The sequence below is a fragment of the Euphorbia lathyris genome, chromosome 1, assembly GCF_963576675.1.
Source record: "Euphorbia lathyris chromosome 1, ddEupLath1.1, whole genome shotgun sequence".
NCBI lineage: Eukaryota > Viridiplantae > Streptophyta > Magnoliopsida > Malpighiales > Euphorbiaceae > Euphorbia > Euphorbia lathyris.
The window spans coordinates 86,268,742-86,293,450 of record NC_088910.1 but is presented as its reverse complement, the minus strand read 5'-3'; the positions used below and the strand labels follow the sequence as shown (position 1 = coordinate 86,293,450).

At 35.3% G+C, this 24,709-nt stretch overlaps 1 protein-coding gene across 1 annotated transcript; it reads left to right on the top strand.

The window, feature by feature from the left end:
- The first annotated feature begins 1,486 nt into the window (after positions 1-1,486).
- Positions 1,487-5,676, top strand: LOC136205165 (cholesterol 22-monohydroxylase CYP90B51). Its single transcript, XM_065995658.1, has 8 exons — positions 1,487-1,850; positions 1,938-2,259; positions 2,332-2,484; positions 2,560-2,805; positions 2,877-2,969; positions 3,055-3,133; positions 3,202-3,320; positions 4,747-5,676. The coding sequence occupies exons 1-8, from the start codon at positions 1,648-1,650 to the stop codon at positions 4,966-4,968; spliced, it is 1,437 nt and encodes a 478-aa protein (XP_065851730.1). The 5' UTR covers positions 1,487-1,647; the 3' UTR covers positions 4,969-5,676.
- The last annotated feature ends 19,033 nt before the right edge of the window (positions 5,677-24,709 follow it).

Genomic DNA, 24,709 nt, shown 5'->3' with positions numbered 1-24,709 from the left:
TGTATTATAATAAATAAGAAAATAGAACTAAATAAAAAGATAACATATAAAGTTAATAGGAAAAGAATATAATATTGTTAATTTAATTGTGACGTTTAGCTTAAATTGGGTTATATTATACTAAACTTTGTAGTTTCTTATTTATTTGTAGTTCATGTTTTGTTTCACAAAAAAAACATTATGAAATTAGATTTTTTTATAGAAGAACACTATAAAGTCGATTCTGGATGGAATGTATTTCTAACAGTTGTATTAAAAACAGTTTCAAACACAATCTACCTATTGCGCTCTGTTATGATCTAGGACATGAGCTACGAGTTAGGCTCTGTTCTTTATTACTGAAAAAAACTGAATTGAACTGAACTGAACTGAATGATACTGAATACTGAACTGAACTGAATTTAACTGAATGCTACTGAACTTAACTGAATGATACCGAACTTAACCGAATTTAATTGAACGTAACAATAATGATGATATTAGACTTTAAAATAATTTAATGATAATATTGGACATTAATAAGCTTATAATAATAATAATAATATTTCTACCAAAAAAAATAATATCAATAATAAATAAACATATTATTAAAGATTAAACTAAATTAAATATCAAGTAAAATCTAGGCTCGATAAAATCCTATGACATTAAAAATATAAATTACATACAAACACAAATTTATATATAATTTAAAGCCTATGAAATTAAATACAAATTTTTATATGAATACACACTCTTAACTTTTTATTACAATTAAGTATTAAGGTACAAAAATACCTTTAACGTTTTGGGTCCGGGGTTATTTTACTCCTAACGTCTAAATATGAATTTTCATATGAATATAAAATCTTGACTCAATTTATCAATGTTAAGGGTAAAATTGCTATTGGCTTCTAATATTAGGGATAAAATTACACTATTTGAGATATTAAGGTAGTTGAGCCAGTTAATTTTTTAGAGCATTGTAATGTAAACGTATTAATATAATATTTATTTACTTTTCGCAAAATTTACAAATAAGTTGCACCAAATAATTATAATTATAATAAATAATGATAATATATATAATGACAAAGCATAAATTATATATAAATATAATTATAATGAAAAAAGATAAATTAATATATAATAATTATAATAATTATAATAAATTGCTGAAATTATAAATAAATAATGATAATAATAATAAATTATATAAATAATAATAATATATAATAATTATAATAAATAATGATAAATTATTGAATATTGAAACAGAATACTGAACTAAACTGAACTGATCTGAACTGAACTGATTACTACTGAACTGAACTGATTGTTACTGAAATTAAGTAATAAAAAACAGAGCTTTTTCTTCTAAAAAAATAGAGACCAAGACCCGTAATTGAGAAATTGGAAATTAAATATGAAGGCAAAAACCATAGCTTTAATTAAGAAAAAGACAGAAGAGAGGAGAAGCTTATAAAAGCAGCCTATTGGGTTCAAACACTTTGCTGAACAACATGCATAACTTATGCCCCTTTTTGTATACAATATAATACTTTCATTACTATTTCAGTTTAAGAAGATGAAAATCTGATTTAGCTTTTGTTTTACAAAAATCAAAATCCATAGAAGAGAAGAGAAGAGAGGAAGAAGAAAAGCTCCATGTCAGAGACAGAGCTTGCTTTCTTTCTTCTTCCTTCAATCTTATCTCTGCTCCTCGTCTTCATCCTTACTCAAAGAAAGCATGCAAGATTCAACCTTCCCCCCGGCAAAATGGGCTTACCATTTCTTGGTGAAACCATCGGCTATCTCAAGCCTTACTCTGCTACTTCAATTGGAGATTTCATGCAACACCATATTTCAAGGTTTCTTCTCTTAATTAATAATGAACTCTTATCTACTTCTAAAACTATTAATTAATTAATTAATTGTGTTTTGAATCGAATATTCAGGTACGGAAACATCTATAAATCGAATTTATTTGGGGAGCCAACAGTGGTGTCTGCAGATCCTGGTTTGAATAGATTCATACTGCAAAACGAAGGGAGATTATTTGAATGTTGTTATCCAAAAAGCATAGGTGGAATTCTTGGGAAATGGTCTATGCTTGTTTTAGTTGGAGATATGCATAGAGATATGAGGATTATATCTCTTAATTTTCTAAGCCATGCTAGGCTTAGGAATCTATTAAGAGAAGTTGAGAATCAAACTTTGCTTGTTCTTAATTCATGGACCGACAATTCTACATTCTCAGCTCAAGATGAGGCCAAAAAGGTATTATTATTAACTTAACCTTAATTTAATTCAACCAATTACAATTAAATTAATTATATATATACTGTATAGTTCACATTCAACTTGATGGCGAAACATATAATGAGCATGGATCCTGGAAAACCAGAGACTGAAAAGCTGAAGAAAGAGTATGTTACTTTCATGAAAGGAGTTGTTTCTGCTCCTATTAATTTGCCTGGAACCGCCTATAGAAGAGCCTTACAGGTATTCTATTCATTAATTAATTAATTTGTTAATCCAGAAACTGAGACTAATTAGTAATTAATTACTATGTTGTAGTCTCGATCGACGATATTGAAGTTCATAGAGAAGAAAATGAAGGAGAGAATTGAAAAAATGAAAGGAGGATTAGAAGAGGAAGATGATCTGCTTGGCTGGGTTTTAAAGCATTCTAATCTTTCTACAGAGCAAATTCTAGATTTAGTGTTGAGTTTAATGTTTGCTGGACATGAAACTTCATCAGTAGCCATAGCTTTAGCTATCTACTTTTTGCAAGCTTGTCCCACTGCTCTTCAACAGCTAAAGGTAAGCATATCATTAATTAATTTTTGTAATGCTTAATTAACGTTGATAATCATGATTATTTCTATATTTAGGAGGAACACAGGGAGATTGAAAAAGCTAAGAAGCAGTCAGGAGAGAAGGGATTGAACTGGGATGATTATAAAAATATGGAATTTACTCAATGTGTAAGTTTTTTTCTTTTCCATCTTTTCTCTTAAATAGGAAAAACTGATTATTGATTTTATTTTATTTTTATTTTGGTTTAACAAGGTTATCAATGAAACACTAAGACTTGGTAATGTAGTGAGGTTCCTTCATAGGAAGACTATTAAAGACGTTAAATACAAAGGTACGACTTAAAATTACAATTGTAACCATTATGGATGATTATTAAATTGGTATTTTAAAATGAAAAAGGGTATGACATTCCACGTGGATGGAAAGTGCTGCCAGTGATTGCAGCCGTGCATTTGGACAGTAGCCATTTTGAGAAGCCTCAATGCTTCAATCCTTGGCGATGGTTGAACATCAACTCGGTAAGCTTTTTCTACTTTGGACCCTCTCCTCTCCTCTCATCATTATTTTATTTTTATTTTTTCCTATGGGTCCTCAATTTTCTCAATCTCATTATTAATATTCTTTTATCAATTTAGTATTTAAATTTGTTAGGTATGAACATTAATTATTGTATTCTACTACCTCTGCAGCATACAATCATAGGTTTTTCTTAAATCACATAAACTAATCAAATTTAAATTGGGAGAATAAAGATATTCCCTATAGACATTAAGAGTAAAGTTCAGTTTTTTTTTTTTTTTTTCCGGATTAAGGTATAAAAATATACCCAAATATTTTGAGGCAGAATCAATTTTACCTCTAATCTAAAATAGTACAAATTTACTTTATTTTAGAAGTCAAAAGTAATTTTACCTATAACGTTGATAAATTGAGTCAATTTGAAAAATAATTTATCAAACTGTCTTTTTAATCATAAATCTTACCATCTATACTTTATGCGTGATTTTACAAATACTTTTAAATTGTAGTAAAAAGAATCATAAAAAATATTGGAGGAAGCTCGAGATGAATAATTAGGATAAAGAAAAGGGATAAGGCGCACTAGAAAGAAAGAAGATAAGAGTGAAAAGAGAAGTGAATGAGTGCATTCCCCAACTCAATTCATGATATTAATGAACTGTCATCATCATTCAATAGGATGTTTCTCCATCTTATGACTTCACCCTTATTTTAATAACTCTCACTGGTCCCGGTTTTATTTTTTCATGATTATTTCTCCATGTGCATGTGCACTTCTCACGTGCACCTACATCACTACTTTCTTTTCTTTCTTTATTTTTACTAGTCAAACTTGTAAAAATATGGTCAACTGAGGTACCAATAACAGACAATTTCCTTTTGTTCTACAGAAAGAAAAGACATGTAGATGTGGTAAATGTCTATTAATCAAGTTGACCATCCCATCATTTGAATTTTCATACATATTCAAATTTCTTCATCACCATTTTGTCATTTTACTAACCAATAAAAAAAATAAAATTGTGTTTGTTTTTCCACTCGTCTAATCATCTCTCACATTTAGTATTATGACCGTCTAATAAAATTTAAAATTATATCTTTTATATTAATAAAAAATACTAATTTTTTATTAACGAGACTTAAAATTATACTGTATAAACTTAATTCTTTCTTCAATGACCATATAAGAAATTATATTATGTTATGTTATATTAGTTTGAAGCACGCAATCTATTTGAAACATAACTATTTGTGGGCCCTACTGCAAGACCAACGAGGGAACACGTGTTGTGAGAGGTTCACACTAAGAGAGTCCACAAATATGAGTTCTTATTGATTGTTAATTTCAAGTAGATTATTACTTACTTTGAACTTGATTAGTGTAAGAAATGAATTAATAGATGTGTGGTGGTGTTATGAACACAGAAGAATAGTCAAAAGATGAATAATTACTTCATGCCATTTGGGGGAGGACCAAGACTATGCGCAGGATCAGAATTGGGAAAACTAGAAATGGCTATTTTTATTCACCATTTGGTACTTAATTACAAATGGGAGTTAGCCGATAATGATGAAGCTTTTGCCTACCCTTTCGTGGATTTTCCTAAAGGATTGCCTATCAAGGTCACCTTCACCAAATCAACATAAATATTTCCATCTTCATCATATTGTGCATCCATGGATTTCAATTTTCAATACCATACACAAAAAGACTAAAACAAGACTCTATTCTATTCTCCAAACCCAGCCTATAGTCTATGAGTTCCCTTTTTGATGTTTATATTACCATTCCAAGTCCAACAACATATTCAAGACTACTACACAATTTTATTACTAGGATCTTTTATTACCCACCTCTCTCTCTCTCTATTTTGCAATGTAAATTTTATCCCTCTCCATGATTGTGTAATTAGAGAGGAGTAATGCATCTATATACTTAGTTTGTTTGCCTTTTTCATGTGATTTGTATTTGTAACTTTCTTTAATTCATAATAATACTAGTACTAGTTACAAATTAATCTTATGCCCACCAAATGTATGATAATGGCTATTTGTGAGAACCGGTTGAAGGAAATTTTTCATTAGCCGTTTAAAATTACAACTTAATCTATAAATGTAATGTAAATGTATAGTCCAGAGACTAGAAATATCTTTTATTAAAATGAAAGAGAAAGATGAGATTGAATACAAATGGTTACAAAGATCATCCACATCTTTACATTTTATATTGAGCTATAAAATAACGGCTAATTTTTCATGGCTGAGTTGAAAGCGATGACCATTGCTATCCTCAAAGCAGCTGAGTGGAATTGGTTTCCTTTGTGCGTTGAGAGTGACTCAATCTATGCGATTAAGTTACTGAAATCGAGATCGAGAAACGTCCATTGGAGCCTTCTTTCGGATTGGTTGATCTGTCTTGACATTATTCGTACTCGTGCAGTTCAAATTTCTCATGTGTTTACGGAGGGGAATGCAGTTGCAGATTGTCTTTCCAAGTTTGCTGTCACAGCTACCTCTGACTGTTGGTGGAACTCTTTTCATTCTTTTTGCTCTAATACTGTGTTTAGAGATGCAAATAGGACAGAGTATTTTCGCTTTGTTAAGTAGGCCTCTGCCTTTATTGTATTGAACTTTTCCTTTTTTCTTTTAATAAAGTTTTTTGGTTTCTTGGTCGGGGTTTGATTGCTTGGTTGGTGCCAACCTAGTTAGGATTAACCTTCTTCATTCCCTATTTGAAACTCAGTTTCACTAAAAAAAATAAAATAACGGCTAATTAACTATAATTACAAAGAATACTAAACTATGATTACAAAATGAACTATGGTTACTCTTGACTGAAACAAAATACTTAACTAATAACAAAATGTAATTGATACTTTTATATTCCCCCCAAGTTGGGATTGGTTGATCAACAATACCAAGTTTGTAAAGGAAAGTATCTAAAGTAGAATCTGAGATAACCTTTGTAAACAAATTTGCCAGTGGAGAGGAAGAAGAAATATGAGGTGTGATGAGAAAACCTTGTTCAATGTAATCACGAACAAAATGTATATCGTTATCAAAATGTTTAGTGCGCTCATGATCAATGAGATTACTTGTTATGGCTATTCCTGAAATATTATCATAGTATAAAGGGATTGGCAGAAGACAAGGAATCTATAAATCTCGAAGAAAAACAAAGATCCATTTAATCTCACAAGAAGTTGTAGCTAAGCTGTAATATTCTGCCTCAGTTGAGGAGCGACTCCCAGTAGCTTGCTTCTTGCTCTTCCATGAAACCATTGACTTACCTATGAATACGCAATATCCTGTTATAGATTTGCAAAAAAACCTTGCAAACTGTCCAATATGCAACGACAAATATGTTTTTGGGGTATAACAAACCACGTTGCATTGTGTCTTTCAAATACCGAAGTGTGATTATGGCAACATTTAAGTGATGATGTTGAGGAATTGACATATGTTGGCTTAAATGTTGGGTAGGGAAACATATATCAGGCCTAGTAAAACCAAGATAAGAGTCTTTGAAAAACATCAGGGTTAGGAATAGGAGATGTGACATCAGAATGTTGGAAACCCGATGGTAATGGGGAAGATACAATAGCTACATCAGTTATGTGAGCATCAGTAATGAGATCAACAATATATTTTGTTTGAGAAATGATTATCCTTTCATTTGATCTTGCAACCTCAATTCCAAGAAAATACTTGACATGACCAAAATCCTTATTATGGATATAATTACTGCAATAGAGGATTCAGAATTTCCAGAAATTAATAAATCATCCACATATAATACCAAAACAATGAATATATTAGCTTCTATTTTCGTATATTAGCAATGATCATGATAATGATTTTTGAAACCCAAAAAGAATAAGCTTGGAAGACATTTCTTTGTTCTAATGTCCGCCAGCTTGTTTAAGGCCATATAAGGACTTTATTAACTTGCAAACTTCATGTTTCCCCATCTTGTCATACCCTTCAGGTGGTTTCATGTAAAGATCTTCATTTATAAACCTATGCAAGTATGCATTGTTTATATCAATCTGATGCACATGCTAATTGAATGCAATAACTACTATTAAAAATGTTCTAATTGTAACTACCTTTGGAACACATGAGAGTAAGAATTAGTGTAGTCAACAACAAAAACGTGGTTCTAACCTTTTACTATAGTCCCATTAGCCTTGTATTTAATTCAAAATACCCATTTAGATGCTATCACCTTGTTTCCCTGAGGCCAGGTTGTCAATTTCCATGTGTGATTTTGCTCCCAAGTATTAAGTTCTTGAGCCATGGAATTTTGCCGTCTCAAATCATGAACACCCAGTTGGTATTTATTGGTTCCTTTTTCATTGCCACATTAGCTAAAAATGCTTTAAGCGAATCGACAAACAGAGGTAAATGTAAAATACTTAGACGTGTATAAGAAACAAGTTGAAAAACAGACATGATGTCTGAGATCCAAGAAGGTTTTCTAACTTGCCTACCATTTCTAAATATGTTAATGACCTCTCTTTGTCATATGGTTGGTTGTAAGGGTATCTCTACCCCCAATGAGCGGCAAATAAAAAAATTATGAGTAGCTTGGGGGATCTCTTTGATGATGCAACTCGTTATCGTGGTATTTTTGGCAGTTTGTATACTTGTCATAACTTGCCCAAATATTTATTTCTCTATTACTAAGTATCTTAATTCATTCATGCTCCCACCGGGGTGTTAAACGCCTCTTGCGTTATCTACAAAAGTTGAGACATTGTGATATTTTCTTTCACAAGCTATGCTATTTACTTGGGAGGTAAAGTAGTGTCTTGGAGTTCGAAGAACAAAAGTCAATCACCCCATCCTCTATGGAGGCCGAATATCATGTCCTTGCTAAAGTCGATTGGCTCTAAATTCTACTCCGTGAGCTTGGGATCTCCCTTGCACGTCCACTGTCTTGCTATGTGATAACATCTCAATCACCTATTTGACCATAAATCCCATTTCTCACAATCAAAGCAAACACTTAAAGGTTGATTTCTTTTTTGTTTGCGACAGAGTTATTGAGCATATTTTCATGTTTCATTTGTACATACAAATGATCAAGTCGTTGACATTCTCAAAAACCTTTATCTATGGATCGATTTGTCTTCAAGTTAACGATATGCTAACAAACTCTTAGAGAAGACAAAATGAAATTGTATTTTTTCTTATTGAAAAACAGAATAGTTACAATAAGTATTTATACAAAATATTTATGGCAGTTGTACAAATTTACAGATGTTAATTTCTGTACTTCTAGTAACTAACTCTAACAAACTAGTACCCTTCATGACTCACGTGTTTTATTTTTTTATCACCCCCTCCTCACGTGAGAAACAGCTGCAGTATTCATGAAGTTATAGGTAAGAAAACCAAACCCATTTTCTTCAATGTATGAGCCATTTGATTATAGGACAAGGGCTTAGTGAATATATTAGCATGTTAATTTGCGGAAGAAACAAAAAGAGTAGTGATACTCATCAGAATATACTCATCAGAACCCTCATATGCAGGTTTATCATTTTTAAGGATAAACTTCGTTTTTCTTTTTGCACTTAATGCAAGAATCATTGATCTCTTCCAGGGAATATAATTTCTTCCGCTCAATACAATACTAACCAAAACTAAACTCAGATTATCATGATTATGTGTATTGAATTGAGATCGTATACCTCTGACATCGGCGATTCGCTGTTGGATTCTCCACATGTACAACCAAAGATCAGTTTGATAATTACATATTCATCCCATTTCCTCTTAATTTTGTTGAAAAATTCAACTAGAGTTAAACTTCCTTAAGTCATACTGCAAATCTTTCTCCTTAACTAAAAAAGATGTCCATTACTTTGTCCATATCTATGTTCTAACTTTTTCCATAAATCATAAGAGGAGGATGCAAATAAGAAAGTCTCAGCTAATTCTTTAGTTAATGCATTTATAATCCAAAATAAAATAAGATCATCAGTTTCCTTCCATAGAATATACTCATCATAATCCTTATTTGCAAGTTTATCCTTTTTAAGGATAAACTTCGTTTTTCTTTTTGCACTTAATGCAAGAAGCATTGATTTCTTCTAGGGAATGTAACTTCCTCCGCTTAATACAATACTAACCAAAACTAAACTCAAATTATCATGATTATATGTATTGAATTGAGATCGCATACCTCCGACATCGGTGAAATCAGAAGAATGCTCTGCATTTGGATTGCGAGTTCGATTTGCTATTGGATTCTGCATTGGTGAATTACGATTGCGATCACGATTGTGATTTTTACTTCTTTCACTCGATTCACTTGAATCGGTATGAACTTCTGGATCTGTATCTCCAGAATTACGGGTTGTATCTGCGTATGACTTGTTCTTGTTCACTTTCCTTGGCAGCATTTCTTCTTAGGGTTTAACAGGCAAAAACCTAATGGATCTACCATTATAGCTCTTATATAGGGATGTAAACGGGGCGGGGCGGGAATTGGAGTTCCCATCCCCGTTCCCCGACTAAACAGGGAATCCTCATACCCACCCCGCGAAACAAACGGGGATAAAATTCATCCCCGTCCCCGCCCCATGGGGAATCTCCGACCCCGCGGGTATCCCCGTTTATCCATTTAAAGTTTAAAAAAAATATATGCATTTCCCAATCCGTCCCTAATGTTTACGGAGACGGTTTCGGAGAATCCCCATTAAATGATTTGGGGATTTTTTCATCCTTATCCCCATCCTGTGCGGATCCCCACGGATGACGGAAAATCCTCATGCCCAATAAAATAATAACATTAATTTAAAAATACACTTAATTTTTATATATCAAAACTACACCATATACTAGTTTTAACTGGTTACTCATTATTATAAAACAGTAACCCGTACTGGTTACAATAGTAGTTTGCCTAAAAACAAAATTAAAGTCGACATATGTGAAATAAATAAATTAACTTCATTTAATTATTTACTTTAGCTTGCTTTGCAACTCATATATATTATCAGCTTTAGGTTCCAATCAAACCGTATATATTGAGTTTAAGCATAAGTAATCAATTTCCAAATCTCACGGATATAATAATGATTGCAATTAGATAATCTAATACTAATTATCCATCTTTTCATTGTATAAATTACTACTATGAGCTAATAAAACAAAACTTCAGCTATGAAGAGTTCAACTCTGCATTTAATTAAATTAAACTTCAGCTGCAACATAACTAATTTGTAACTATTTTTTCAGGAGTTGCATTTTGCTAATTTTTTCTCCACTAATTTGTAACTATATGCACCTAGCTTACACGGGGATTTATACGGTAACGGGGTGGGGATCATAGGTTCAAGTTTTTCTATACGTATTTTTTATTTTCTATTATTAATAATATGTTATAGGGGATTAAACGGGTAACCCGTCGGGAATCCCCGCGGGGCACAATACGGGACGGGTTCGGAGATCCCCGCGGGGCGGGGATACCCTTTCCCATCCCCGCCCCGTCCCCGCTAACGGGGTACATATTAGTCCCCGTCCCCGCCCCATAATAAAACGGGACGGGGATTACCCGTCCCCGACAGGGCGGGGCCCCATCGGGGACGGGTAATCCATGCCCCATTTACATCCCTACTCTTATACCATCTTCAAGTTAACGATATGCTAACAAACTCTTAGAGAAACCAAAATGAAATTGAATTATTTCTTATTGAAAAACATAATAGTTACAATAGGTATTTACACAAAATATTCATGTCAGCTGTACAAATTTACAGCTGTTAATTCTGTACTTCTAGTAACTAACTCTAACAAACTAGTATCCTTCATAACTCACGTGTTTTGTTTTTATCAATTTGCTTTTCTTTAAGACAAGGTAATTATGTATTGTTCTTCTACTTAACTTGAGACAGAGTAATAAGATATTAGCATCACATATTAATATTCTTGCATATAATATGATATTAGTGTCACAAAAAATCTTTTATACATACTTTAGAAATATTCGTACATGTCATATTTTATATTTAATTAAGAGTATTTTCTATGTAACTCTAAGTGTCATATATATATATATATATATATATATATATATATATATATATTAACAAGTGAATAATATCATGAATGAGATTGCATACATCTCTATTAAGAAGCAAGTATGGATGATTTGTCAAATCGCATTGATATGTCCTTTTAATTGAAACTATTTGGTTCCAAACTCCTAATTCATCAATCAAAGTACATAGATATAATTCCAAAAGTGTAATAGTCTTAATATATTATCAATACATTATTATCGAAATATTATTATTATATTTTTGTTTTTTCTGACTTTGTAAAGATTGAGCCACATAAAAAAACAAAAAAATCCAAAAATAGATTTTACAACCACCACGAACGGATTATAATTTATAAATATATGACGCATATAGATAGAAGTTTCCTCAATCATTGATTGCAATATCTAAATATACTACTACTGTTTAATTAGAGAAAAAGAGAAAAAAAAAACAAATTAATTACTTGGATGCCGTTCACATTGGATTTTAGTAACTTATCAATGATTTCCAAACTCAACTAACTCTTTCGGTAAATTAGTTTTTTTTTTTTTTTTTTACAAGAAAGAATCATCTTTATTAAATTGGTGCCTTCTATGATTACTTTGTTTTTGACAAAGTAAATTTTACTTTGTTTTTTCTACCATTGGATGAGCTTATTTTGTCAAAGTTAATCACCATCCAATGGTGGAAAAAACAAAATAAGATTTACTTTATAAAAAACAAAGTAAGCATAACCTAACCCTATTAAATTAGTTTGAATAATTAAGAGCCTGTTTGGTTCAGCTGTTAGCCAATAGCTGTTGTGGTTGCTGTTAGCTGTTTACTTTTAGCTGTTCAATTACTAGTGTTTGGTAAAATTATATTAAACTGTTGTTGTTCGGATTTAAAATGTCTAAAATGGACATGTTTTAAATTAATCAACGATGAAATTATAAAAGAAAAAATGTGAAAAAATACCCATAACGTGTACAACTTGGAATAATTTTACTTTTAACGTCTAAAATGGTGCAATTTTATCCATAATACTGGCAGCTAAAAGTAATTTTACCCTTAACACTGACAAATTAAGTCAATTTCAGATATTATTAGAAAACATAGATATTTTGTTTCTTATTTTACACCAATTGCTCCTAGCTATAAATGTTAGGGATATTTTTGCACCTTATCCTATTATAAAATAAAAAATGTGTTACACAAATTAATAAAAATAGATCTGTCTTCTCTCTATCAGATCTGTTGTCATGGTGAAGAATTTTTATGAAGATTGAGAGTTTTGAGATCTATCTCTTCTCTTTTAGATCTATCTTCTCTTTTTCAGATCTGGCTTCTCTCTCTGTTGTCATGGTGAAGAATTTTTATGAAGATGGAGAATTTTGAGATCTATCTTCTCTCTCTCAGATCTATTTCTCTCTTTTAGATCTATCTCCTCTCTTTCAGATCTCTCTTCTCTCTCTAAAACACAGGATCAATTTTATAACTCAATTTTCTCTCTCTCTCTCTCAATTAGTTATAACTAAATTAACTATAACTAATAGTAGAATTTAAGAAAAGTAAATCTCTCTCTCTCTCTCTCTCTCTCGGCGATGACCAAGGCGATCGTGAAGGTTAAGGGGGATGGGTCGGTGAAGGCAGGCGGCTGGCCTGTGTCGGATCTGGTGGTGGCGCGGCGCGGGCGGGGCAATGACTCCGGGATCGATGAGGCGTGGGCGGTGGCGGTGGCGGATGATGGGAGATCCGAGGGATCTCCTCGGGGGAGGAGGCGGAGCAGCGGGATTCGGAGGGATCGGTCGAGGGATAGGAGTAGATCGGAGTGGGTGGATGGTGGGGAGGCGGATCCGGCAGTTTCGACGGGGGGCGCTAGGGGTGCGTCGGTGCCGTTGGGGGCTTCTAGGGATGCGGCGGCCGATCGGGGGCTGGAAGGTGTTGGTGCCGCGGCTGCGGCCCTGGACTCGTTTTTCACGGAGGGACGCGCGCATGATTCCGGAGTTAGAGAGCCGCTTCCAGTGCTTGGGCCACAGGGAGTACCGGCCGTCTCTCCCCAGCAGGATGAGCATGCCGTGCGACTTTCGTTGGCCGCGCAGGCCGTGCTGGCCGCGCAAGCCGCACAGGCCGCGCAAGCCACACAGACTGCGTAAGCCGCTCAAGCGGGAGTTTCCGTGGATTTGGGAGGCCCCTCCTGGAGGGATAAGTTGCTAGGGGTGTCAGAGGAGGATCCCATGATGGAGGTGGATGCTTTTGAGAATGATTCCGGGGATTTTCTCTCTGATTCCGATTCTGAGGATGGAGAGCCTGATAACCCGCTGTGTCCTAGGATCCGGCTGTCCTCAGATGACAAGCGGGTCATGAGATCGAAGTGGAAATTGGCATTAATCGTCACTGTGTTGGGGAAAAGGATCAGTTTCAATTATTTTGCCCAGAGGATCCAGGCTCAATGGGCAAAGAAAGGAAAGGTTACTATCACAGACCTTGAAAATGACTATTATGTCATTAAATTCACAAGGGCTGAGGATTTCAATGCTGTTGTGAATGGTGGTCCGTATATTATCTCCAATCATGTGTTGGCTCTGAGACCTTGGGTCCCAAATTTTGATCCCCATGATTGCTCTGTTAACAGGATCCTTACTTGGGTTAGGTTCCCGGGCCTACCTCTTGAATACTACAGTGATAGGTTCCTGAACAAGATTGGTAGCCTTGTTGGGAAAGTCCACCATGTTGATAAGACTACCATTAGGGCAGTGAGAGGCAAGTTTGCCAGGGTCTGTATCGATATTGATCTCGCTAAGCCTCTTCTTTCTCAGTTCTGTACTCAAAACAAGGTCTATCATATTGAATATGAAGGTATACACAACATCTGCTATGAATGTGGTATGTTTGGCCATACCCTTGAGGGTTGTCCTAAGAGGAGGAAGGACGTGGAGGAGTTGGTGCAACCTATCATAGGCGAAGCTGAGAAGAGTCAAGGGGAAGTAAGGAGCTTTGGCCCATGGATGCTTGCCAAGAGGCCAGTGAGAAGGAAGCCACGGGCTAATGTTAATGCTAATCATTCACCAGATATCAGTACGAAGATGACTACTCTCCAGATTGCTCCTGAGATCAAGGTCAGACCCCCGGATATTAAGAAGGGGATTGAGACTGGAGTGGACTCAGCTTCGGGTTCCGGGTCAAGGTTCGGTGTTTTGTCTATGGAGGAAGATCAGGACTCGGATCCTTCTGATAAGCAGATTGATTTAAGCATGCCTGGTCTGGAGTCGGTAGAGCATGCCTCTAGTCTGGATAATTCTATTAATCCTCTCTTTGTCTCTAATGCTTCTGCTAAAGGCAAAGAGATTCCCTAGTCTATCCTGTCAGCTGGGAAGGGTTTGAGTAGGGAGGCGAGTACTCTACATCCTCCTATTGATGCTCCTATTGGTAAGACTATAGGAGTGAGTAAGTTAAACATGAAGAATCCCAAAGGGAAACCTAAAAAGAACCTTCATGGTTTGAATTCTTTGGATAAAAGGGGTCCTTCTGGGACCGCCTCTAGGCTGTCCGGAGCCCCGAACAAATACCTGATCTAGGGTTTGGGCCTGCGTCTGTAGTCTCCCCCTCTGATGGACTTCTACGTTTGGAATGTTAGAGGTGCGGCGAGCAAGGCTACCCGCATTCATGTCAATGATCTCATTAAACAGTTTAACCCTTCCTGCTTTGTCCTTCTTGAGACCAAGGTTAGTGGAGCCAAAGCAGATGAGGTGGTTAGAAAGTTTAAGAATTGGAATTGCGTCAGGTCGGAGGCTACTGGCCGGGCAGGGGGGATTTGGCTCTTTTGGAAGCCAGGTCAAGTCAATATTGATATTGTTACTATGGACAGTCAATTCATCCATAGTAAGGTGTGTTACCCGGGTAATAAACCCTTCTTTATTACCTTCGTCTATGCTGATCCTGTTTCGACTAACCGAAGAAGGCTGTGGGAGATCCTTCATTCTTTTAGCTCTAACATGGTGGAGGCGTGGTTGGTTGCCGGGGATTTTAATGACATTGCCCTCTTGAGTGATAAGAGAGGAGGGGGTAATCATTATGTGAACCGGTGTCTTAATCATAAGCAAAGTATGGATATGTGCGAGCTTTCGGACCTGGGTGCTGCTGGCCACAAATTCACCTGGAAAAGGAATAGTGTGTTTGTTAGGTTGGATAAGGTGTACGCTAATGTTGCAGCGATTTATAGGTTTCCTGAGGTCAATGTACTTAATCTCCCTTTCCGTCACTCAGACCATTGCCCTATCCTCGTTAATTTGGTCAAAGGAAATCGGCTGAAAGGTAATAGACCTTTTAGGTATCTGGTGGCTTGGGAGTCTCACCCCGAGTTTAAGGATTTCGTTAAAAGGAATTGGCATCCCCAGTCTGATGTTCTCCTCGCTACTGAGGAATTCAGGAGGAATGTGGCTGTTTGGAATAAAAATACTTTTGGTCATATTATCAGGAGGAAGAACAAACTCTTGAGGAGAATGGAAGTTGTTCAGCGTTGCTTGGAGGTTCGTTTTGATCATAGCCTGAATGGTCACCTAAGAGCTCTTCAGAACGAGTTGGAAGCTGTGCTTAGACATGAAGAGCTTCTGTGGTTCCAGAAATCTAGGAAGGCTTGGATTCAAGACGGGGACCGGAATACCAGGTTTTTCCACCTCTCAATGATCATTAGGAGACATCGAAATAGGATCGAGGCTATTAAAGACGCCAGTGGTGAGTGGATTTTTGAGGAGGAGGACATTCGGCGCCTTGCCCTTGATTTCTACAAGGACCTGTTCAGAGAGGAAGCTGTGGACCTAGAGAGTGCCCACTCTGGCATTTCCTTTCCTCGTTTCGGGGAGGATGCTATTAATAATGCTTTCCATCCCATTGAGCTTAAAAAGATTGATCTGGCCTTCTCCAGCATCGGTTCCACTAAGGCTCCTGGTATTGATGGTATCCCCGCTAGTTTCTATCATAAACACTGGGACACTGTTAAAGAGGGTATATACAGCTTTGTGTTAGGTGTCTTTGGTGGTTCGAACGATATAAGTTTGGTTAATAAAACCCTCATTGTCTTGATTCCTAAGGTTGCCAAGCCTTCTTCCTTTCTCCAGATGAGACCCATCAGTCTTTGTAATGTCTTGTATAAAGCTATTACTAAGATTGTGGCTAATAGAATCCGGAAGATCCTTCCGGATATTATCAGCCAAAATCAAGGGATCGTTGTCCCTGGAAGACAATTGATGGATAACGTTGTTATTGCCCAGGAGGTTGTCCATTCTATGAAGATTAAGAAAGGCAAGAAAGGGATCGTGGCTCTCAAGCTGGATCTGGAGAAAGCCTATGATAGGTTGAACTGGAGCTTTCTTCTGGATAGTTTAGCCAAAGCTGGTATCCCGGAGAACTGGAGGAATTTGATTGGAAAGTGTATCTCCTCTCCTGTTTTCCAGGTTATGATCAATGGGGATATGTCGGATGAGTTCTCTCTATCCAGGGGTATTCGTCAAGGGGATCCTATGAGCCCCTTCTTTTTTGTTATTGACATGGAAAGATTGTCTCACCTGATCCAAGAGGCGGTGAGCAAAAGGACTCTCCACCCTGTTTCCATCAACAGACATTGCCCCCCTGTTACCCATTTACTCTTTGCTGATGATGTCATGCTTTTTGTGGAGGGTAATGAGGAACAAATTAAGGCTGTGATGGATATCCTCGACTGCTTTTGTGAGGCTTCTGGCCAGAAGATTAACATCCATAAATCTCGTATGCTTTGTTCCAAGAATATGGATAATAGCTTGTGTAGAAGACTGAGTGAGATGTCTGGCATTCCCCTGACTCAATCGTTTGGGAAATACCTTGGGGTCCCTCTTCATAGTGACAGGGTGTCCAAAGCCTCTTTTAAAGACATTTTGGACAAATCTAACGGTTTGTGTGCTAGCTGGAAAGCTAATTCTCTTTCCCTTGCAGGTCGCCTTACTTTAATCTAGTCTATCAACTGCGCTGCTCCAAATCACATCATGCAAGCCTGTAAGCTCCCTCAGCCGGTCCTCAACGACCTTGATAAAATTAATCGGCGTTTTCTGTGGGGAGAGTCCGGGGATGGGAGGAAGATTCACTTGGTCCCTTAGAAGGAAGCCTGCCAGCCTAAGAGCAGGGGGGGTCTTGGTATAAGGCAAGCTAAGGACAATAATAAAGTCCTGTTAATGAAGCTTCTTTGGAGAATGTGGCAATCCCCCTCCTCCCTTTGGGTTCATCTTCTGTGCGGCAAGTATAGGAAAGATAGAATCTTTGGTGGCCCGAAGGAGAGGGTTGTCAGCTGTTCCTTCCTCTGGAAAGGGCTTATTGCTGTTTTTGCTGAGTTCTGTACGGAGATTGGCTTGGAGGTGGGTAATGGGAGATCCATTAGATTCTGGTATGACACCTGGATTGGTGACAAACCGTTGATTGAGGTGTGCATCGCCCCTCCGCCGAATGATCTCCTCTCCTGGAGAATTGCTGATGTGGTGGACTCGGAGGGAGACTGGATCTGGTCTAATTTTGACTCCTTTCTTAGCCTGGAGACCCTCCTTAATATTAGAGGTGTGAAGATTAGTAATCAAGAGGAGGATAAGGACAGACACTGCTGGGCCTTGATTAATAATGGTTCTTATTCTTGCAAATCGGCCTATGAAGCTTTTACCCCTAATAGGGCCGATCCTCCCTTGGAAATTTGGAAGTCCATTTGGGCCCTCAAAGTCCCCTACCGCATTAGGAGTTTCCTATGGCTGGGAGTCAAAGACAGGCTCCTCACGAATGCAGATAGACACAGAAGGCACTTGGCTGTATCTGGTGCCTGTAGCAGATGCAGCAGCCATGTGGAAACCTTGTGCCATGCTTTGAGGGATTGCCCGAATAGTAGAAAGGTTTGGGAAGGGGTCCTTCCTCACCACATCCTTCCTTCCTTTATGGGGTTCTCTGATATTGACTGGTTATCTGAAGGCGTTAATGGGAATTTGTTGGCCAGTATGGAGCACGGGGCTATTCTCTTCGCTATTATTTGTCACCAAATGTGGAAATGGAGGAATGAAGAGTTATTTGCTGAGAAGACTGTCTTTATTCCTGACCTCCGGTTTTACTTCTCGAAAAAACTCTCTGTTATTACAAAGAGTTTTGAAGGAGAGCCCCTGGTTCACCCCTCCCCGGTTAAAGAGGTCCAGTTAGTTGGTTGGAGGAAGCCCAAGGAAGGGGTTGTCAAGTTGAATACGGATGGCTCCTGCCTTAGTAATGGCAGAATTGCTGCTGGTGGAGTTCTTCGGGATGCTGGTGGCGCCTGGCTGGCTGGGTTTACCCATAACTTAGGTACGGGCTCCTCCTTTACTGCGGAGCTCTGGGGGATCTTGTCTGGCATTAAACTCGCCATTCGCATGGGTGTTAAAAGACTTTCGGTGGAGTCTGACAATTTGAAGGCTATCAACAGGATTTCGGATAGACAGGCTGTTTGTCTTAAGAGTCAGAATCTCATTAAAGCCATCTTGAGGCTTCGTCCTGCCTTCGATTCTCTTACCTTCTCCCATATTTATAGGGAGCAAAACCGCGTGGCGGATTGCTTGGCAGCTGCTGGGCATGGGGGGATGTTAGGTGTTTCTACCCTTTCCGTTCCTCCTTCTTTTATGTTACCTTCTCTTCTTGAGGATAGGATTGGGGCAGTCTTCCTAGACTGATCCCGGGTTAGGTTTTTGTTTGTTTGTTTTTTTTCTTCCCTTCTTACCAAAAAAAAAAAAAAATTAATAAAAATAATCTATATAATAAATAAAAAAATTATTGAACGCAATAAAACCTTGTTCTTCCGGTAATTATGTTGTAGAAATATAAATAATGTTAAATAATAAATATATTTTATGGAAATAAAAATGATAATTTTGTCAATAACATATAACTACAAACAGCTGTTTATGAAAAGCTTCAAATAGGAGCTTTTCGTGAAACGCTCCAGAACACTGTAGTTTCCAGAGAAAACGCTAAACGCCGCGGTTATATAAACTTAACCAAACGCTATATTTCCTGCGGTTTGGAATGAAACGCTAAACGCTTCTCCGAAAAGCTGAACCAAACACCCTCTAAGTATTTGAGATCTTTTAAATTTTTATTTAATTGAAAGATGATTTATTTAAAAGAATTTCAAACAAATCGAATAATCAACTAAATTATTATAGAAAACTAAAAACTACCAACTTATTTAATTGGTTATAATAAAGGCCTAATGCATACTCAGCCCTCTAAAGTTGTCCGTTTTGTTCATTTAACCCCCTCACCTTACAGGACAACCCTTTAACCCCTAAACTCCATAAAAATGTTATTTCTCACCCCCTTAACTTGTCCATTTATCCCCCCAACTCATAGAATGTTCTATTTACCCCATTAACTCCATAAAAGTGGTATTTTTCACCCCTTACAATCCGTTATCGAGTCTAAATTGATAACTTTTTTTAAACGTTAAACCTATAGTTATGTTTTCCATAAAAGTGGAACCTAAATTGATACTTCCCCAAAAATCATAGGCCCATTTCGGTACATTATCCCTACATATAATGTATTTAACTTGTTTATATTAATGTTCTTGTTATTTGTATTTTTTATTCGTTCTTTCTCCATTCAACTTTTTTTACTACTATAACGGGATAAGAAATACCATTTTTTTGAAATTAAGATGGTAAATATGATCATAAGTGGTGAGAAATACCACTTTTATGGAGTTAAAGGGGTAAATATGATATTCGATGAGTTGAGAAGGGGTAAAATGACAAATTTGAACAAGTTAAGGGGGTGAGAAATACCATTTTTATGAAGTTTAGGGGGTTAAAGGGTTGTCCCGTAAGGTGAGGGGGTTAAATGAACAAAAACGGACAACTTTAGGAGGCTGGGTATGCATTAGGCCTATAATAAATGAGTAAATTATAATCATGTCCTCTTAATTTTACATTTACTGAATTTTAAAATCAATTATAGTTTGTGAACTTTGCACTGTATTAATATAATAGTCATGATTGATAAAATCAAAATGATTGATGACAACATTAAAATGAAAATAAAAAAGTTTAAAAATTAAAATTGTTTAGAATCACGTTTATCATAAAACCACTTATTCAATTTTCAAGATCACCTTTTTTAGATCGTTCACTCTATAAACAATCAATTTTTCTCTTCTAACTAAACATAATTAAATTACCTCAAAACCAAAATATTAAAGAATTATAATTATTTAGAAAACCATTTATATGATTATATCTCCTCTGCACTATTGGAATGGCAATCTTGACTGATGGTAAAAGAGGTAATTAGTGAAGTATAAAATTGAGGGACTGTTATTTCTGATTTTGAATTTTATGAGATATATTGCAAGTAATGATAAAATTGAAGGATGATGAGTGTAATTTACCATTTAATAAATTGACGTGAATTAGAGAGATAGGTAGCTTATATAGTAACATAGTAATACAATAAAATATATAAAAAAAATTGAATTTGACACCGGAAAAATTCCTTAACTGAAAATTGAACTCCTAACTATTTAAAGTGAATCCTAAAGTAATTTTTCTGTGTATGTGATTTTTAATATAATGCAAGGTTAAAAGGGTTGCTCCTAAGATTTTTGAGGTTATAACCAAGGTTGTAAGAACCGGACCGAACCGGCCGGTTCAACCCGGTTCAACCGGAACTGGCCACTACTCCGGTCCAAAAAGAGCTATATTTTATTATAACTGAAAACCGGTTAGAACTGTTCAAATCGGTCAATTCAACCATGAACCTCTTGAACCAGTCACGGTTAAACGGTCTGACCAGGATTGCAATTTAATTAAAAACAAAATGAAATTTTGCTGACAAGGAGACTTGAATCTAGAACTTCTTGAACTCAATCATGTTTCTCAAGCACTATATATAATTATATTTATAATTTAAATATTTGAAATATTATTTAATACTATTTTATGTTTTGATAATTATTTTATTTTTTCAATATTATTTAAGAAGTATATATTTTTAATTTATAAATTTTTTATTTTTAAAAGTTATTAATTGATATTAAAAAAATATTTTTAGTACACATTTTATAATAATGTTAATATTTTACTATTTTTTTAAAAAAATAAAATATTTTATTATATTATAATTAAATGTGAATAAAAATGTAGTATTTTATAGAATTTTGTCAATCTCAGTTAAACCCCGATTGAACTTTTAACCCTTCATTTTTTTTATCGTGTTTGGTTATGTAACCGATCTGATTCTGATAACTATGGTTATAACAATTAAAGAAGCACATACTTTAAATATATCATAAAATCTCTACTATTCAAATCAGCACCTTGTTGAATGATGTCTTTCCATCATCTTTGGGATGAAGACAACTTCATATTCAATATAATTATATAAAATTGATATGACCAACAAACAATTTACTTAAGCTGCAAAAGGGAATGAATTTGATTTCAGAATCAACATCCCAACAACCCAATCAAATATGAAACTTCATTAAAAAAAAATTCTGTCAACCAATTATTTGACTTAAAGTTGAAACGTAAAGAATAGAAATAGCTTTTTATTATTATTTCTAATACATGTGAATACGAGATTTACAAAGAAAATATGAAACACAAAAGAAAATAACGGAAATTTATTACTTACTATTAAATTTTACATTACAATGAATATAAAAATGAGATTGAGTGTTTATTGATACACAATTAAACAAGGCTTGAGTTGGTTGCGAAATAAAAGAAAAATAAGCGCCAAAACTAAATTTCCACATACCAATATTCACTGCTAGTTGTCTTTGATGTTCTAAAAGCATTCCGTCAGTTGGACTGATCACCTAACTAATTCGTTGAATCCCTTGTTCGTTGATGAGTGAAAACATATCGATACTTTTGGCTTCTAATTCTGATGCTAGTTATTGTGAAACAAACTTTTGTGAACCGTCAGGCTTAAAGCGTGCATAATAAAACCATAGTCACTAATAGAATGCAATAGCAGATATGAGTTGTTGCTCTTTAATTTTTAAGTTTTTAACATCTAGTCTTGTAAACTGTAAGGGGGGTGGAGCCAAATTGGACCCTAACGTTTTTGGTAAAATGCAGATTTGCCCTAACGTGAGAAATAGTTCAAATTTAACCATAACATTTCCAAACAATATCAATTTTTGCACTATTGAAATTTTGAAAATGTTGGTTTTGATTTAACTGTCATATATGACCTTCCAAACATCAATTAGTCTAAGATATTAATGTGTTAGCAACGCAATTACAGATAAATCTATTAAAATGCTAACAACTAAACTTTCAAAATATAAGTTAATCACTTTTTTTTTTGTCAAAATGTCTAAAATATTTAATAGTAAAAAGGCATTTTTCAAATTTTCAATAACATAGTGCTAAAATTGATCTTATTTAGAAATGTTAAATTCAAATTTATACCGTTTCATACATTAAAATTAAATATACATTTTTTTAAGCACTAGAATCAGCTGATACTTATCAGGGTAAATTACATCCATGGCCACTGAACTTTACCTATTTTCACATTATGGCCACTCAACTTCATTTCTTCCTGGTATGGCCACTGAACTTTACACTTTTTAACACCGGTGGCCACTCAATTTTAACCAATTTCTCGGAATGACCGTTAACGACTTCAAAATGAAAATATTCGAGAATTAAAGTTGTTCAGAACGACATTTACTATGAAACCACATTTTTTTATTTTCGAAAATCACATTTTTTGGAGCTTTCTCTCTCTAAAAATTCACTTTCTCTCTCCTAACTAAACAACACCTAAATGACCACAAAACGAAATTTTTCAAGAATTAAAGTTCCTTAGAATATCATTAACGCTTTGGAATTTTTATTTTTAGCTGTCAATGGTCGTTTTGAGGCGTTAAGTGGTCACCGATGTTAAAAAGTGTAAAGTTCAGTGGTCATATCGGGAAGAAATGAAGTTGAGTGGCCATAATGTGAAAACGGATAAAGTTCAGTGGCCATGGGTGTAATTTACCCATACTTATCAAGTGTAAGATACGAACCAACTAACAAGTGTAGATGTTAGGTTTGCTTTCGTGTTCAAAGGTGTTGTGATGCGTGTATGTTGTGGCAATATGTATGGTCTTACCTTAATATGTATGGTCTTACCTTATGGTCTTCAAAGCTGCACGTCGTGCCTTTAAATATGGGCTCTTTTATCTATTATTTGAACAACTCACCAACCCAACCAAGCTGCACTATGCCTCTTTTTGTCACTTTCCTCAGTGTTAATTAGCTACTAATCCCCCTTACCTATTCTAATATCTAGTAGGAGCGGCAATTATCGGATTGGTATTGTATTCGTATCGTGTCAATTATCAGATTAGTGTTAAATGTAACGTAACCCCAAAAAAATTCGGTGTTATAATCATGTCAACTTACTCGGATTAGTATCGATTTCGTGTCATATTTTCAAATCATATTCAATTTTACTATGTACATATTTAACAGTGATATTTAAAAATAAAGGAGGATATGGTAATATTTTTAAATATTTGATGCCTTTTTAGATTAACATATTAAGTGATATCTTGTGAATAATATTAGGATACATGTGTCATCATCTTAAGCCAACCGGGACGTCCAGAGTAAGAAAAATCGTCGGATCAAACTAAAAAGGAATAAACATCTTCGAAGATACGTGGAGCAATGTGATACACTCTAAATCCTTTTCAGATCATGATCCATGATTCAAGTCTAGGATCATCCCAATTCTGGTATATTATTAACTAACTAAAACGTGTCCACTAGTCAGACGCTAACACATGTCCTCCAAGGAATCTAAGATGAGTATCGACGTCGTCTATCGGTTTTACCCTTTAACTCCCTATAAATAGAATGTCATTTCATAGTCAAGGTACATACACATATCTATTGTAATTTATTCTAACTTTCTTAGTGGTCTCATCATATACTCTACTAACTTAGACATCGAAGTTGGATTGTCGGTCAACACCCTCCCCTTGATTCTTTTTCTATCTTAGTTCAAGTATCAGAGGATTTCTCTCAAGCGCTAGAGTCAGCGACTAAGGAGCATGCTGCATGGGGTTCATTAATGTGATTTTTAGACTAGGGGTGGAAACGAGTAGGGTACTTGTGGATAGTATTGGATAGATTTACGAAATTCGCTCACTTTCTCCTTTTTAATAGACAAACCCAATGTATAAATTGGCTAGACTTTATGTGGAAAAACCTGTAAGGTTGTATAAAGTACCTATATCTATTGTTTCAGATCGGGATTTTAAATTCTAGGGCAGTTTACAACAACCCTTTGGAACAAAATTATATTTCAATACAACT

Bases quoted from the DNA above. Each gene is read 5' to 3' on its own strand.
- LOC136205165 (XM_065995658.1), top strand. From the start codon at position 1,648: ATGTCAGAGACAGAGCTTGCTTTCTTTCTTCTTCCTTCAATCTTATCT. The intron at 2,485-2,559 runs GTATTCTATTCA...ACTATGTTGTAG, and splicing joins CCTATAGAAGAGCCTTACAG to TCTCGATCGACGATATTGAA. The intron at 3,134-3,201 runs GTACGACTTAAA...AAAATGAAAAAG, and splicing joins TAAAGACGTTAAATACAAAG to GGTATGACATTCCACGTGGA.